The following is a 13387-nucleotide window of genomic DNA, read 5'->3' on the forward strand; positions in this document are numbered from 1 at the left end:
GATGTCCTGGCTCTCAGGCAGAGAGAGGGAGATGAAGGCGGAGGGGAGGCCCCTGCAGCTACTCCCCATCGCCTCCCAAGTGCAGCCTAAGGAGAGAAAGGGAGAGAAGCTCCTGGCTTTTGCAAATGGCAAAAGGACAGATGGTAACCGAAAGGAAGCACAGATAATACAGGGTGCTTCATGAGAGGTTATAACAAACAACCAGCAACGTTAGCAAGCTTCGGGTCCAGCAGTGACAGGGAGAGCAAATGACTCCCAGCAGAGCACCTCACAGGAAAGCACCCACAGGGAGCTGTAAACCGGCCGGGGTATCGAACCCCTGGGTTAAATTCTGCTGGGAGTGCTCCAGGCAGCCTAACAGGGTTTACCTGGTGTCTTCCATGTTTTAGAGCGCTACATGCTGCTTTACTAACATTAATTTAATTAATATTAATGCATTTTTGTATCCAGGCACTGCCTTCTTATATGCCTGTATAATGTCAGGAAAAGACAGACAACAAGACTGAAAATGCCTATCTGTAATTTACAGTTGCATTATAAGCAGTATTCACTCCAGTGGAATCATTTACTCAAAGAAGAACCCAGCAGCATCTACCATCTTCATAAACCATGCATGAGATCGGCCAGAGGTGGTCAATATACAGCTTGTCTAAGGCTGACATAAGTGTAACTGTAGATTTCTTGGCTAACAAACATTGAATACATAACATGAACAAAAGCTCAGTTCTTTGGTTTAACATGTGCAAGATGACAAGTAGAGAAAACACCCACAGAAATGTCAACATGAGTGTTACTTCACAGGCTTGCGATATCATCTCTTCATCCTTACACTTACTAACAGGTGCCTTAATTTAAAATATCATAAGTTACACAGTGTATACTGAGCCAGTACTAATGAAGGAAGTCTTGCTGGCAAAATTAGGCACCTCATACGTCATGTAGTGGGCAATATTTTAACTGCTTCGTGCAGCATGCAATATTGCCTGTAGTCACTGTGGTAACTAATATACAAACTCATATAAGTTGTTTCCAGTAACAAACTAAATGTATCATACAATCTACCCCGGAGCTTTATGGCAGGAAGCTTTACGATCACGTTCCACTGAGTTAAGAGAAAAGACAAAGAAACTGTAACAATTTGAGTAAACCTGCAACCTGTTAATAAGCGCCAAATACTACTTTCATTCAAGTTAACAGAAACCCTGCTATTGATTTCCAATGGCACAGGACTAAAGCACATCTGTACCTTAGATCGAACTGTCTTCTCACCTTGGTTTTACTTCATTAACTCAAATCTGCCAATTTCTATTTCACTCCTGAGCGCTCTATTTATACAGATGACGACAAATCCAAAGTTTATGCTTCATATTAAAAGCCTGGCTAATCATGCAAATACCTTTAAGAAGTGCTGTACAGCTAAAGAGATTGTTAACGGGCAAGAGAAGGGGGAAGGCCAAACAGGAGAATCACTTGGACAAGGCCGATGACTGGGAACACAATGCCGCTGCCAAGGTCCAGCTTCGCAATCTGTTACCATACAGCTTCAAATACCTGCTTACCGCTGAGTAAAGAAAAAGATGGTTAGCTAAACCAGTAGCAGAATAGGAAGCAAACAGACTGGACTAGAGCGACCTTGGGACTCTCGCTACCTAGCTGCGGGTTGTGAGATGATTTGCATCGGACGTGGTGCAAGAGACGGTGCCGGCCGCATCGCTCGCTCTGTGCATCCCCTGCTGGACACACAGCAGCATCCAGTCCGTCCCGCTCAGGAACGCTGCAAACGCTGCCCACTAGTAAGAATTGAGGAGAGGAAAGGGAAGAGAAAGGAGTGGAGGAGTGGAGGGGCGGGGGGGGGGGGGGGGGGGGGGGGGGGGGAACGGAACTGAAGGAAAGCTCTGCCCCTCTCTGATCAGCCGTCCTGTCGGTGGTCTCGTCTCACCCATGGAAAGCAATCGGTGTTCACTGCAACAGCCAGACAAGGGAACTGCCAGAAAACAAGAAGCGTTTTCCGTTCACTTAGGTCTGGCTGGATTGCTGACAACTAGCTTTTATTCTGTAAGCGGGACAAAATGTGGGTATTTTACGTTCACTCACAGATGTTAAAGTTCAAACAGACACGTTACACTAGAACTCGCCTGCAGACTAGTTAATAATTATGAAGTGCCACACGCCAAGGCTTGTATTACTACAGTATAAAACTCACACCCTGGTAAGGATTTGTTTAGCTTCTACATACCAGCTGATACAGCAAGTGTAACATTTTTATTGCATTTAAGATTGCATGGGTGTTCTGATTTTCACCCTCTCCATTTCAAGATGGCATTAGCCGTATAAATTTAGTTCAGACCGTATCATCTAAGTATCCTTAGCTGTGTAGCTGAAGTGCTTAACAGTTAGCAAAATAACGGAAAGACCTGGTGTGTCGTTAACGTAAAGGAGATACACATCTACGCTACATCCTTTCATCTGAGAGGGCCCTTCCCAAAACCAAACCTCATACAGACACCTTTTTTTTTTAATTGATCAAGTCTTTTAAAAAAGGTGTTTTCAATGTATTTGCTTATTTACTACATTCAGTAATGCAACTCAAAATAATCTACTTACAAAATAATAGTTAGTATATAACATAGCCCTGGAGCTTTTGTTAGCCTGAAATTGTAAAACAGCCAAGAGAGCAAGCTTTAAAAATCATGGACTGGGAGTGAGCATGTGCAGAGATGTCCATCTCTGGTTTCTCTTTAGCCAGCCTCCAAATGAGCTAATAAACTGAAAGCATACATGATATGACTCTACAACTTGGCTGAAACTCTCATTTTCACTGTCGACACAAAGATATTTAGTTGCAAAGTAAGTGTCCCTTATTAAAGCCACGGTATCTGCAATTTCATTTTCTGTTTTACAGTTGCTTCTGCCTCTGGGTGCACATTGAGCTTCCAGGCAACCAAAACGGAAAGATAAATGAGACAAAACCTGTAACGTCACTAGGGAAATGTCTTGCTTTTAGATGAAGTCTAGTGAAAACTCAATTAGTCTACTTCATATGAAAAGCAGCATTAAGAACTCTTCAGAAAACCATCTGTTTCTCCGGGCAGTCTTTAATGCAATGCCTGCCTCTCATTCGCTTGCCCTCTGTGAATAGCTACATATTTCAGGGAAGGAAAAATGACAATAACTCTGACTAATGTGTACATTTCTTCAATTGCATTTCTGCGCCCTGCTGGAGCGCTGTACCAATGAGGAAATGCTGAAGCTGAGTTATTGCTGGACAACCGCCGGGCTGCTTGAAGTCTCAAGCCAGCCGGCACCGCTGAACGGTGAAACGGATCGTAAAAACCAATGGGGCTGGGCTGCAGTCCCCGCAATTTTTTTAGGTGTCAGCAAAGTTCAGGTCACAAAAGTATGACTGAGTTACGGCATTTTTAACCGGAGAACCAACGTTTGCCCTTCTGACAGTACTTTGTGAGCGGCTTTGGTTAGCTGGGGGATGTGACAGGTTTCACTAAACCATGAATTTCCAGCGGGGAAAGAATAACTGTTCACAGTGGATCCGCATGTAAAAACAAAACAAAAACAATAAGCCACCCTATTTTTCCAATAGCAACACATCCTTTTAAAACGTACCGACGTGTTACTACAGTACCACCACCACTCCTCAAAAAAAAAAAAGTTTCTTTATAGGATCCGCACTCCAGACAAAGCCCTGGACCCAAGCGACCACAGGCATGGGTGAGATGCTGACCCGCTCCCGGGTGCAGGAGCGGACCCGGGTCCCCACGGGCTGCTGGCCACACCAGGCTCCTGCCTCACCGAGACACGCCAGCCCGCACACGGACGGGTCTCCCTCCTAACGGGTCCCTGAGGGGATGCACCCAGCCAGCTCCGTTCTGAAGTAGGTGTTGCAAAGAAAAATGACATATACACATACAAATAATAAAAAAGCAAAGAAAAGCCCCTCCGCCTGCCTTACCACTCTGCCAGAAAACCTCTCAATGGCCCGCTTGACTTTGCCATAGGTGCCTTTGCCCAAGGTCTCCTGCAGCTCGTAGCGATGCTTCAGGTTGTGCTTGTGGTGATGCCGCTTCACCCCCTGCTGCTTCCTCGCTGCTGCCGCCGTTACCTCCGGGGACGGAGCCTCCCCGAGCGGCTCCTCCATGGCCGCCGCCGCTGCCGCTGGCGCCTCGCCGCCGCCGGCCGGCCCGGAGCCGCAGGAGGAGCAGCGGGGCTGCGCGGGGCTGCTGCTGCTGCTGCTGCGGGCAGCCGCCTCGGCGCCCTCCATGCCCGGCGGCGGCGGGCGCGGGGTGTGAGCGCCCCGCCGGTCTCGCAGCCTCTGCCTCGGCCCCGCGCCCGCGCCGGCACCATGGGGCGCGGCGGGGCGGGGCGCGGCGCGGCGCGGCGGGGCGGGGGGCGGTGGCGCCCCGCGCTCTCCTCCCCTTCCCCGCCGCCCGCGCCGGCGGCGGCGGCAGCAGCACCAGCAGCAGCAGAGGCGGCAGCGGAGGCGTGGGGCCGTCCCTCCGCCCCGCTCCGCCCCGGCCGGGCCGCCCCCCGCGCCCCTGGCCGGGAGGGGGCGGCCTCGCCGGGGACGGCGCTTGGCGGCGGGGACCGGTGCCCCGCGGGCGGCCGGGCAGGGCCCTCCTTTGTGCGCTGAGGAGACGGGGTTGCACGGCCGCTCTTCCGGCCCGCTGGAAGGCGCCTCAGCGGGGCTGAGCCCCGGCGCGGCGGGGAGGGCGGCCTGCCCCCAGCTCCTGCCGCACGGCCGCGGGCCGGCCTGGCCCCGGGGCTGAGCCCCCCGGCCTCTGCGGGGCCGGGCTGAGGCGAGGCCGAGGGCCGGCCCCGGTCCCGCGGGTCTGGCGTGTGCACCTGCAGAGCCCGGGCGTCAGCTTGGGCGCGCAGACGGCGGGCAGGGGCCCGAGTGAGCCTGCACCAAATTTAGGCCTGGAAAGTTTTTGCAGAAAACGCTTCATTTTCCCCATTCACCAAGCGGGCGAGGGTTTCCTGTAGGGTTTCCATGTAACTGGAACGGGCAGAAAAACATGGGCACACCCAGCCGCTGCCTGTGTTTGGTGTGGGCAGGCGCTGTTTGCCCGCTCCAGGAGGTTTTCGCCTGTAAGAAACCTTCCTGGGCCCAAGTCCTGCTGTGGTTGACATGCAAATCAGCGCCAAGACCTAGAGCTGAGGGACCCCTCACCTCTGCTTTCGGCATCCTTGAAATACAAATGAATGCATCAGTTTCATGCTTTTCTTCATTTTACAGTAAGGTGGTTACTCCTTTCACAAAGACGTCCTGAAAACTTAAACCAATGCAGACATACAAATTGTTGCCAGGGTTAAGACGAGTCAGATATTTCCTTTAGAAAAGAAGCCATCCCCAAGCCCGTGGCCAGAGAAGGCAGATGGTCTCTTGTAGCAGAAATGGGAAATTTGCATGGGGTGAAATCACTTTGGCATGCTCCAGTATGGCCAGTTTGCTGGAGTGACGCAGAGGCCTTCATGTGAGATTCCTGGCTCGGTGTCTCCTCCCCACTGACTGTCCTTAAGGTGCAGGTTACAGCTGGGATTGTCTGCTCTGCAAGGGTAATGCACAGACCTTTCGAAATCCTCCGTTCAGCTTCGTGGTCCATGCGCTCAGCCGGTTTGACTGGCTGGCTCCTGCGAAGGCTCCAGTTTGTCAGAGTTAACTAACTCAGGAGCGTCAAGGCGATGGGGTGATACGCAGGCACCAGCTTTGGTGAGGACTCTCGTTTGGTTCCTCTGGCTCACGAGGCCTGTGTGTAAGGCTGGACTTCCTCAAGGTTTCTTCCTGAGATAGCAAACACGTTGCTCTGAGGTTGCAGCCTTAGCCCCTCTGACTTGATGAACTTGAAAACACAAGTTTCTCTGTAATTACCATCTCTGCACCTTTATTTTAGGATCAGCAGAAGTGCCCGACCGGCTCAAGGCGAGCCTGCCTAGTGCAGTACCCTGTTCCTGGCAGGAGCCAGCACCGTGCCACACGGGTTGAAGAAAGGATCCTGCAGTGGTCAGAAGTAATGCCTCTCACGTTGGGTTCTTGATCTTTGGGAGCCTGATACTGGCTTAAGCCCTGGAGCATGAAATTTAACATCTCTTTCACAGAGTGCACCACAAACTGGCTATTCCAAATCAGAAAGGGTAAGGGAAGCCTCACTCTGTTACTGTGCAAAAAAAGAGTGCCTTGTCCTCCTGTAGCCTCTTCCTTTATTTTAATTGTGGAAAGGACAAAAATTCTGTGGCCTTCTCTTTGTAAGAAATAAGACTGCATTGGTAGCTTTCATGTTTTTGTTGTTTTATTTTAATGCTCTGAAGTGCTATTGCATTCCCACCAGCTGGCACAGAATAAAGCAATGACTGGGCTACCTGATCATGCAGGAGAGGGAGATCTGCTGCTGCATCGGCTGCCCTCAGTGCCCCCAGTTTGAAACCCACTTATGTAGCTCTTCTCAAACTGAGGGGATGCCCCAAGAAGCATCCACATCAAGGAACGAAGGGCAGACCTGCTGTAGGTAGGGATTGGCACAGGGATGGGATGGGGATGCAGCAGCACCAAGAGGCAGGAGGGAGCTAGGAGCGGGGCTGGCAACACAGAGAACTGGAGAGGTGCCCTTGACTGCCGGGAGAAGTGAAAAATTGTCCTGGCATGTGTTCACCTCAGTGCAATTTCATTTAAATAGATTAAATCAGAGTCTCGATCTTGCTAAGTGCCAAGGGTACGGCAGTCTGTCAAGATGACAGTAACAACTGCCTGGTGGTTTTGCATGTCCAGTGCAAACCCTGGTCCCACTGAAGATGAGAGCAGCCTAGGTCCTGCTCTGATCTGTGCCAGCTGACTGCGCACTGGACTGCATGAGCAGCTCAGAAATGGCTCGGTCCCCCCAGAGGCAGCAGGGAAGATTGTCCAGCTATGGTTGTCTGTCTGGAAGCTCCCTTCAGGCTGGAATTCAGTATAGCCTATATTCAGGTTTATACCTCTTGAATAGCCGAAAAGCATGAACGCCAGTGATGAAAACAGGTTTCATTATGTTATACTCATGAGCGTTGTTAATATTCCCAAGAGTATTCTCTTCTAGCTGCTTGGAAGCATACATCACCAGTTCCATAAGGGCATATGTCATGAATCATTGCTGTATATTGTGATTGGAGAGATATAAGGCACAATAAAATATCAGAAGATCCAAAATGAAAAATGCCAATTTTGTAATGGAATAAGCACAGGTACTATGTAGCATTTGAAATACCACTTTTCCTTTTAAATTTCCATGCTCTTAAATGTGAAGCCAGAGGGCATTAAGCAAATTAAATATGTAAATTAAAACTGGACACAAGAAACTTTCTGTACTCGTATGTAATAGCAATGGGAATTGAAAATAATGATAAATATAGCAGTACAGATATGATTGAGTGTATCACCAACATATAGAGATATTTCCTTTTAATATTTAGCGTATTGTCAGCTTTGCAATCAGTATTATACTTGTCACTACAGGAATAAAAATCACTAGAGCAAATAGTAAACCAGTGTCCTTCACAACAGGTATAAGAGTACCCAGAAGTAAAAATCACAGAGGAAAGGTGAGACAATGTTAGAATGGACATAGAAAATCTTAAATAATTACTTTCATAGGCAATTTGCATCATTCTAGCTGTTCATGTCAGTGTAAAACATGCAGTGTTTCATTGTTTCTGAAATAAACATTTGGTGAGAATTTCAGCTCTCTGAGTTTATAGACACCACTAGGGAATTCTTCATTTCTGACTATTATTTGACAGAAATGCTTTTCCTTATTCACAAAAAGGAATTATTTTCCCATTGAAATCAGCAGACTTCTGCTAGCCAGCTTCAAAGGAAATAGGATTAGACTCCAATTTGCAAAACAGTATTGAAGGATATGTTGTATCAAATCTAAACTACACAGATCATCACAGTAACAACGATAAAGCCACTGGTTTCAGTAGGCTTACCTTCCTGAAGTCAGTGTGAGTTGGAAAACAATCTTAGAAGATTGCAACATGTTAGCAATATAAATTTATCATAAAACTCAGTACAATTTTAGGATTAATTTTTGCCATGAACTTTCAAAACGGCACAATTTACTTGTTACCTGGCATAGAGACACTCAGGATGACAAACCACTGGCTTAATAGCTCTCAGTCAAATGTTTAGGTCTCCTCAGAAAGTCTACACCACCTGTAATGAGACATAAGATTCATAGAGGTGATGTTAATTCATTCCATGTATTTAGCTAAATAAAAAAAATAAACACTGGATTTCAAAGACACTTGGTACAAATACTTATTTTACAAACTGAGGCCAGGTACTTTCTGTGCAACAATTACGCATACTGCAGCTTAACTTGGTGAGATGGTATCATTTGTACACAAACAGACTTTTTGCTCGTAAGTACTCTTCAGTCTTTGTAAAGTGTTCAACAGTGTTGTTACCACCCTTACAAAGGTCGGCTTCCACGGGCCTGTCGGGGAGCTGGAATACCTTCTTTCACTGTTCCCTACAGCATAAGATAGAGGAAAGTGGAAAAATTAGTACTAAAGGGATTCCTGGATGCAACGGACCTGTATTCTCTGATACTAATGTGCTGCTCTCTTAGGTTTCAGTCCTCTCTGCTGAGCTCTAGTCTGTATGTGGAGAAATGCATAACCATAGTCTTAAAGTCAGTTGAGTTGCTTTGACTGCTCATGCTTGATGATCAAGCTAAGTACGGGCGTACGCATTTGCTGGACCAAGCTGAAGTGCTCAGCATTGTCCAGTCTGCAAATCTAAAGATGATGTGACTGAAAATATTTGGAAGATGCTGGCAGGTGAAACCGCACGACGTGCTCTCAATTGAACTTTCTTCTTTGTATAAGTACCTGCTGAGAAAAAGCTTTTTGGTCTGATGAAGTGAAAGCATGTTAATGTGTTCCACTCAATGACAGGGATTATCCTTTAGAAAGAGGCGGCTGGCAGAGACGGTTGGCATCCATCTGTTTCCTGCAGCAGGTATCTGCGTATTGTCTGCCCTGGCAGATCACATCCAATCCTTGAAATTGCATGGTTTATGAAAATTACAGGAGTCATGCAAGCTCAGGATTAAGACTGTAACACTGATTTTCTCTGTAGTGAGCCATATAAAAAACTTTCTCTTGACAAGTAGTGGTCTTTTGAGGTGTGTCTTGTTTGCATCCCACAGATGTCAGTTCACTATTAAAACAATACTTCAGTCAAGTAATAAATACCCACACCCTGGATCTGGATCCAGGGCCCAGATTCAGAGGGTATAACTTCCATCTAAATTCATGTATCTCCTCTTGTTATTTGATTGCCTCTAGGCCTCTTGAGATGTCCATGCAATAGGAAATACAGAGATTTAGGTGGAGTTAAGCCCTCCGAGTCTGGATCCTGGACCCATTATAGAGCTTTATGGGCAATGAAGAAACTGAGGAATACTTACAGGACTCTGGAATTTAGGCTGGGGTTCCTTATAAGAGTATAAGACTTTCAATAGGAGAGGACCAGTATGTCCATGAAACATCTTTTAAAATTCCCTTTCCAAGCCTCAAGCCTTTGCTTCAGTGGCTTTCACTGAGAATTTAGACAATGAACGTGTTATCATTTTTTCCTGTAATACTGGTTATTTCTTCTACTGCTTGGTATGTTTTATTGGAATATGCATAGCATGGAGGATACCAGTCGCCTGCTGAATTTACACTTCAGATCTGAAAATTCATTTACATATTTACATATGCATGTGTGTGCCTGTATGCTTATGTCACATTATTTTATCCATGTAAAATCTGCTTTTCTACACTTAACCACTCTGCGTGATACCTGAGCTCCTCACTGCTATTGCTAAACTGGGGCACTCAACATCACTGAGAAGTGAGGAGAAACAACCCAAACCGCACAGCAGAGAAAACTGAAATGTTAGGGGCTGAGGCTCAGGGTCTCTTCTGTTGCAGGGTTTCCAGAAGGACTGAGCACACACGATTCCTTCTTCTTCGGTTGCTTTCCTATTTCTCATTCAGCTTAGATATTCTTTCAGTAAAACTCTGTGATGGTCTGTTTATTTTGTTATTTATATATTATTTTTATTAAATCAATGAGCTACACAATCCAAACTACCAGTCCCCTCCCTCCCTCCGCACATTAATCCTTTCGGGATTAAAGTCCACATACATCAGCAGGCTGTAATAAGGAAAACCAACATTGCAGCTTTCATCATCGTGAGCAGGGAGTTGCAGCAGGCCATGGTCACTGGATTGCACATCTCACCAATGCAAACTGCAAAACAGAAGTGAAAAAATTAATTAAGTCACTCAGCAGCGTGCTCCCCTCCTCTCATCACTTCCCTTCTTTGCCTTCGGTTCCCTCCCTTCCGCCGCCTCTGGTTTTTTGCCCTTATTTTGAGAAACTGACTGGCTGCATCACTTTCAACCCTCAGCACATTAGGCCACACGTAGGCAGCTGGATCTCTGCCTGGCCCATTTTGCCCACCACCAATTCCCACATGTGGAAGAACTGCTCTCGGCGTAGCTTATACACACACAGCTTCTCCGAAGCATCACCAAGAGCGCCCCGGCCACCATTTCGCAATGCCTCCGGCCCCAACTCCCCCAGCACAATGGTGCACGCAAAAGCAAGGTGTCTTAACTTTGGTTTTCGGCGCTGCAACCCCAAGCCCTTAGCTGGTAAACATGGGCAGACTTCGGCGGTGGCTGTGTGTTGTGGCGGAAAAGGGTGGAGTTGTGCTGCTGCCGGTTGGGTTGGGGCCGGGAGGCAGCCAGAGCGGAGAGGGGGGAAGCGAAATGCAGCCGAGGTGCTGACGGGCTTGGGGGCATCCTGCCGGGTGCTGCCGGCCCGCGCCGGGGAGCTGCACGCTGCAGGGGCCTTGGCTCAGAGATGTTTGTATGGGAACATAATGGGGAAGCGTGAACTTTTGCCATTGTGACCCCTTCATCCTGGATGACTCACGGATGAGATGGGGCAGATACATCCCTCCAGAACTCTGGGATTTCCTGCCCAGTCCGAATGAATGGAGATATCACAGCCACTGGGTAGATCCTACAAGGAACGGCGTTTTAGCCTCGGTTGTGGCTTTTGTGTGGCGTCCATTGTGCTGATGCCTGTGATGAAGAAAACCAAAAGTATGTTTTGCACAAGATGTTTGTTTTGATGTTGAGGTCTGTGGATCTGTGGCTAGATCGTATCGCTCTTTTCACGCAGCTGTTGGATGCATAACCACTTTTCTTGGAAATACAAGGGTAAGGCTACCCCAATAAAAAGTAAAAAAGACTTTTTTTATTTTAGCTTAAATATATATATTTTTTAGAGTGAAGAAGGTTAAGCACAAGATGTTATGCTAAAACTCACGCTGTATGTGGCATCAATGAGTTACCGGACGTTCACGCCTTTGGATGTGCTCATCTAAACAAGCATTTCCCCAAGACTATCACTGTCCAGCAGATATCTGGGATAATGACAGCAAATCCTGCCCAGTTACTGAAAATGGACCCCACGACACTGAGAACATAACATCTACCGTGTTATGATAGATATACAATGTACCGCATCAGAAAGAACAGCATTCGTTATATTCGACTGGTAACACGCATCACTTCCCTGGGTACGACCCTGGCTTGGCAGTGTGGATATGCAGTTCAAGTCTAGAGGAGAAAAGGGCACTGTGTGCCACCTTACTCCTGTTAGGAGACAAATTTGTGGGGAATAGATGGCAATGTGGCTCTCTATTCCCTCTTTCCTGCATGTGCTGCAGGCTGGCCGGCAACCTCCTTCCCTCCATAGACAAAGGGGAGCAGGGGCTGAATCGTGCCTTCCCGAAAGGCAGCCCTTTTCCCCTCCTGGAGATGTTTTGGGGAATGGTGGAGAACTCCACCCCTTGCCACAGCCTCCACGCTAGAGACGCAGTCTGGCCCTGAGAAATCGTCTCCTGCTCCCCACCTCCCTCTAAATTCCCACGGAAATACTGGAATTCAGCATAGTGTGCATCATGGCTTCATAGCTGTAAGACTGGCTGTATTTTTCCTTCACTGATCATTAGTTTGTCAAAGTCAAAAAAATACTAAATTAGAAAATAGATTCAGCGTGGAGGCTGTCAGCTTCCTTTAGCTTTATTTTGTTTACTTTTCATTTGTCTGCAGCCACTTCCTGGCTTTAGTGTTGTCTGTGACTTGTAAATAAAATTAGGTCAAATAATAAAAACTGTTAATGGCAATATAATCATTTTATGGCAAGTGATTAGAAAGACGTAAACAGAATATTACGGCTTTAGGATGTGTACCAATGATACAGTATGACTTCCACAGGAAAAGAACATACCCAGAAATCTGGGGCAGCAAACTACAAAGAGTGGTTAAATGGAAAATGAATCTGTTTGCGTATAGATGCCCGAGAACCAAATATAATTTTCCATTAGGTCTTTTTAAAATCCCATGCTTTATGCCTGTTTGCTAGCAGAGAGAACTCTTTAAATCAATAGCAAATTGGCTAAGCGACAAACTTGATCAAAGCCTCATTATGCATGAAAATTTCATTTCACTGGCTAGGGAATTGTGAGGGGGAAGGTTTCATGGCTCTCTGTGTTTCCTTTGTGCTTCTCATGCAGTATAAAGGGAATTGCAAATTTCCAAAATCCCCATAGCGGGTGTAGGGGAGCAGAGGACGCCACCCCCTCGTGCGCTGGCATCCAGGACAGTGACAGCCCCTCCGACTCCAACGCCGTCCTCATTGCCGGGCCCACAGCAGGGTGAGTGTCGGGGCTGGGGTGCGGGGTTTTAGGGGTGGAGAAGAGATGTTCTTGCTATGCTAAGATGACAGGTCGTTTTCTTTAGAGCTGATGCTAGCTGGTCCACACGACAGCCACCCCTAGGCTTCTCCAGCCTGCACTGAGGCCACAGACAGTCACGGTTCAACAACCCCCAAAAGACAACACAGATCTTAAGAGAAGATGCAGCCACAATCCTACAGGGAGAAGCAAGGCAACACATTGATGCTGCCAGCTTCCTCGTATCAATGCAAAGCGCACAATGCTTTGGGTAATGCTAACTGTAGGAAAGAGCTACCTTCTCCAGCAAGTCCACAGAGGCTTGAAGAGATGCCTCCCTCTCCTCCATGAGCTATGGCGAACCAGAAAATCTGGCCCAGGGCCTAAAAACACTTTTAAACTTGTGTCTCCTTATCTCTCCTCCAGAACTAGAATACTCTTTCCTGCCTCCCAAGAATTACACAAAAAATAAATCTTCTTGGATCTGCAGAATGCTTTGCTGACACTAATTGTGTTATAAGAAAGAAACAGATTTATTTTTAATGGAACAGGACACTCATTTCTAAAGAACATGTTTGAAGGTCTGTTACCAAGAT

The 13387-nt window shown here is 47.2% G+C and overlaps 1 protein-coding gene across 2 annotated transcripts in view; it reads right to left on the reverse strand.

Moving 5' to 3' along the window:
* The window catches only part of NUAK1 (NUAK family kinase 1), a 59258-nt gene extending 46118 nt beyond the window's left edge, over positions 1–13140 (reverse strand). The window contains exons 1-2 of one of the 2 annotated variants that reach the window (XM_050902316.1): positions 13114–13140; positions 3968–4093 (exon numbers count right to left, since the gene is read on the reverse strand). In XM_050902316.1, coding sequence (XP_050758273.1) covers positions 3968–4093; positions 13114–13140 — 153 coding nt within the window. Of the gene's footprint in view, positions 1–3967; positions 4277–13113 lie in introns of those variants that run through there. The other variant, XM_050902307.1, reaches the window with a different exon arrangement.
* Positions 13141–13387: the final 247 nt, after the last annotated feature.

The sequence above is a fragment of the Gymnogyps californianus genome, chromosome 1 (genome assembly GCF_018139145.2).
Source record: "Gymnogyps californianus isolate 813 chromosome 1, ASM1813914v2, whole genome shotgun sequence".
Classification (NCBI taxonomy): domain Eukaryota; kingdom Metazoa; phylum Chordata; class Aves; order Accipitriformes; family Cathartidae; genus Gymnogyps; species Gymnogyps californianus.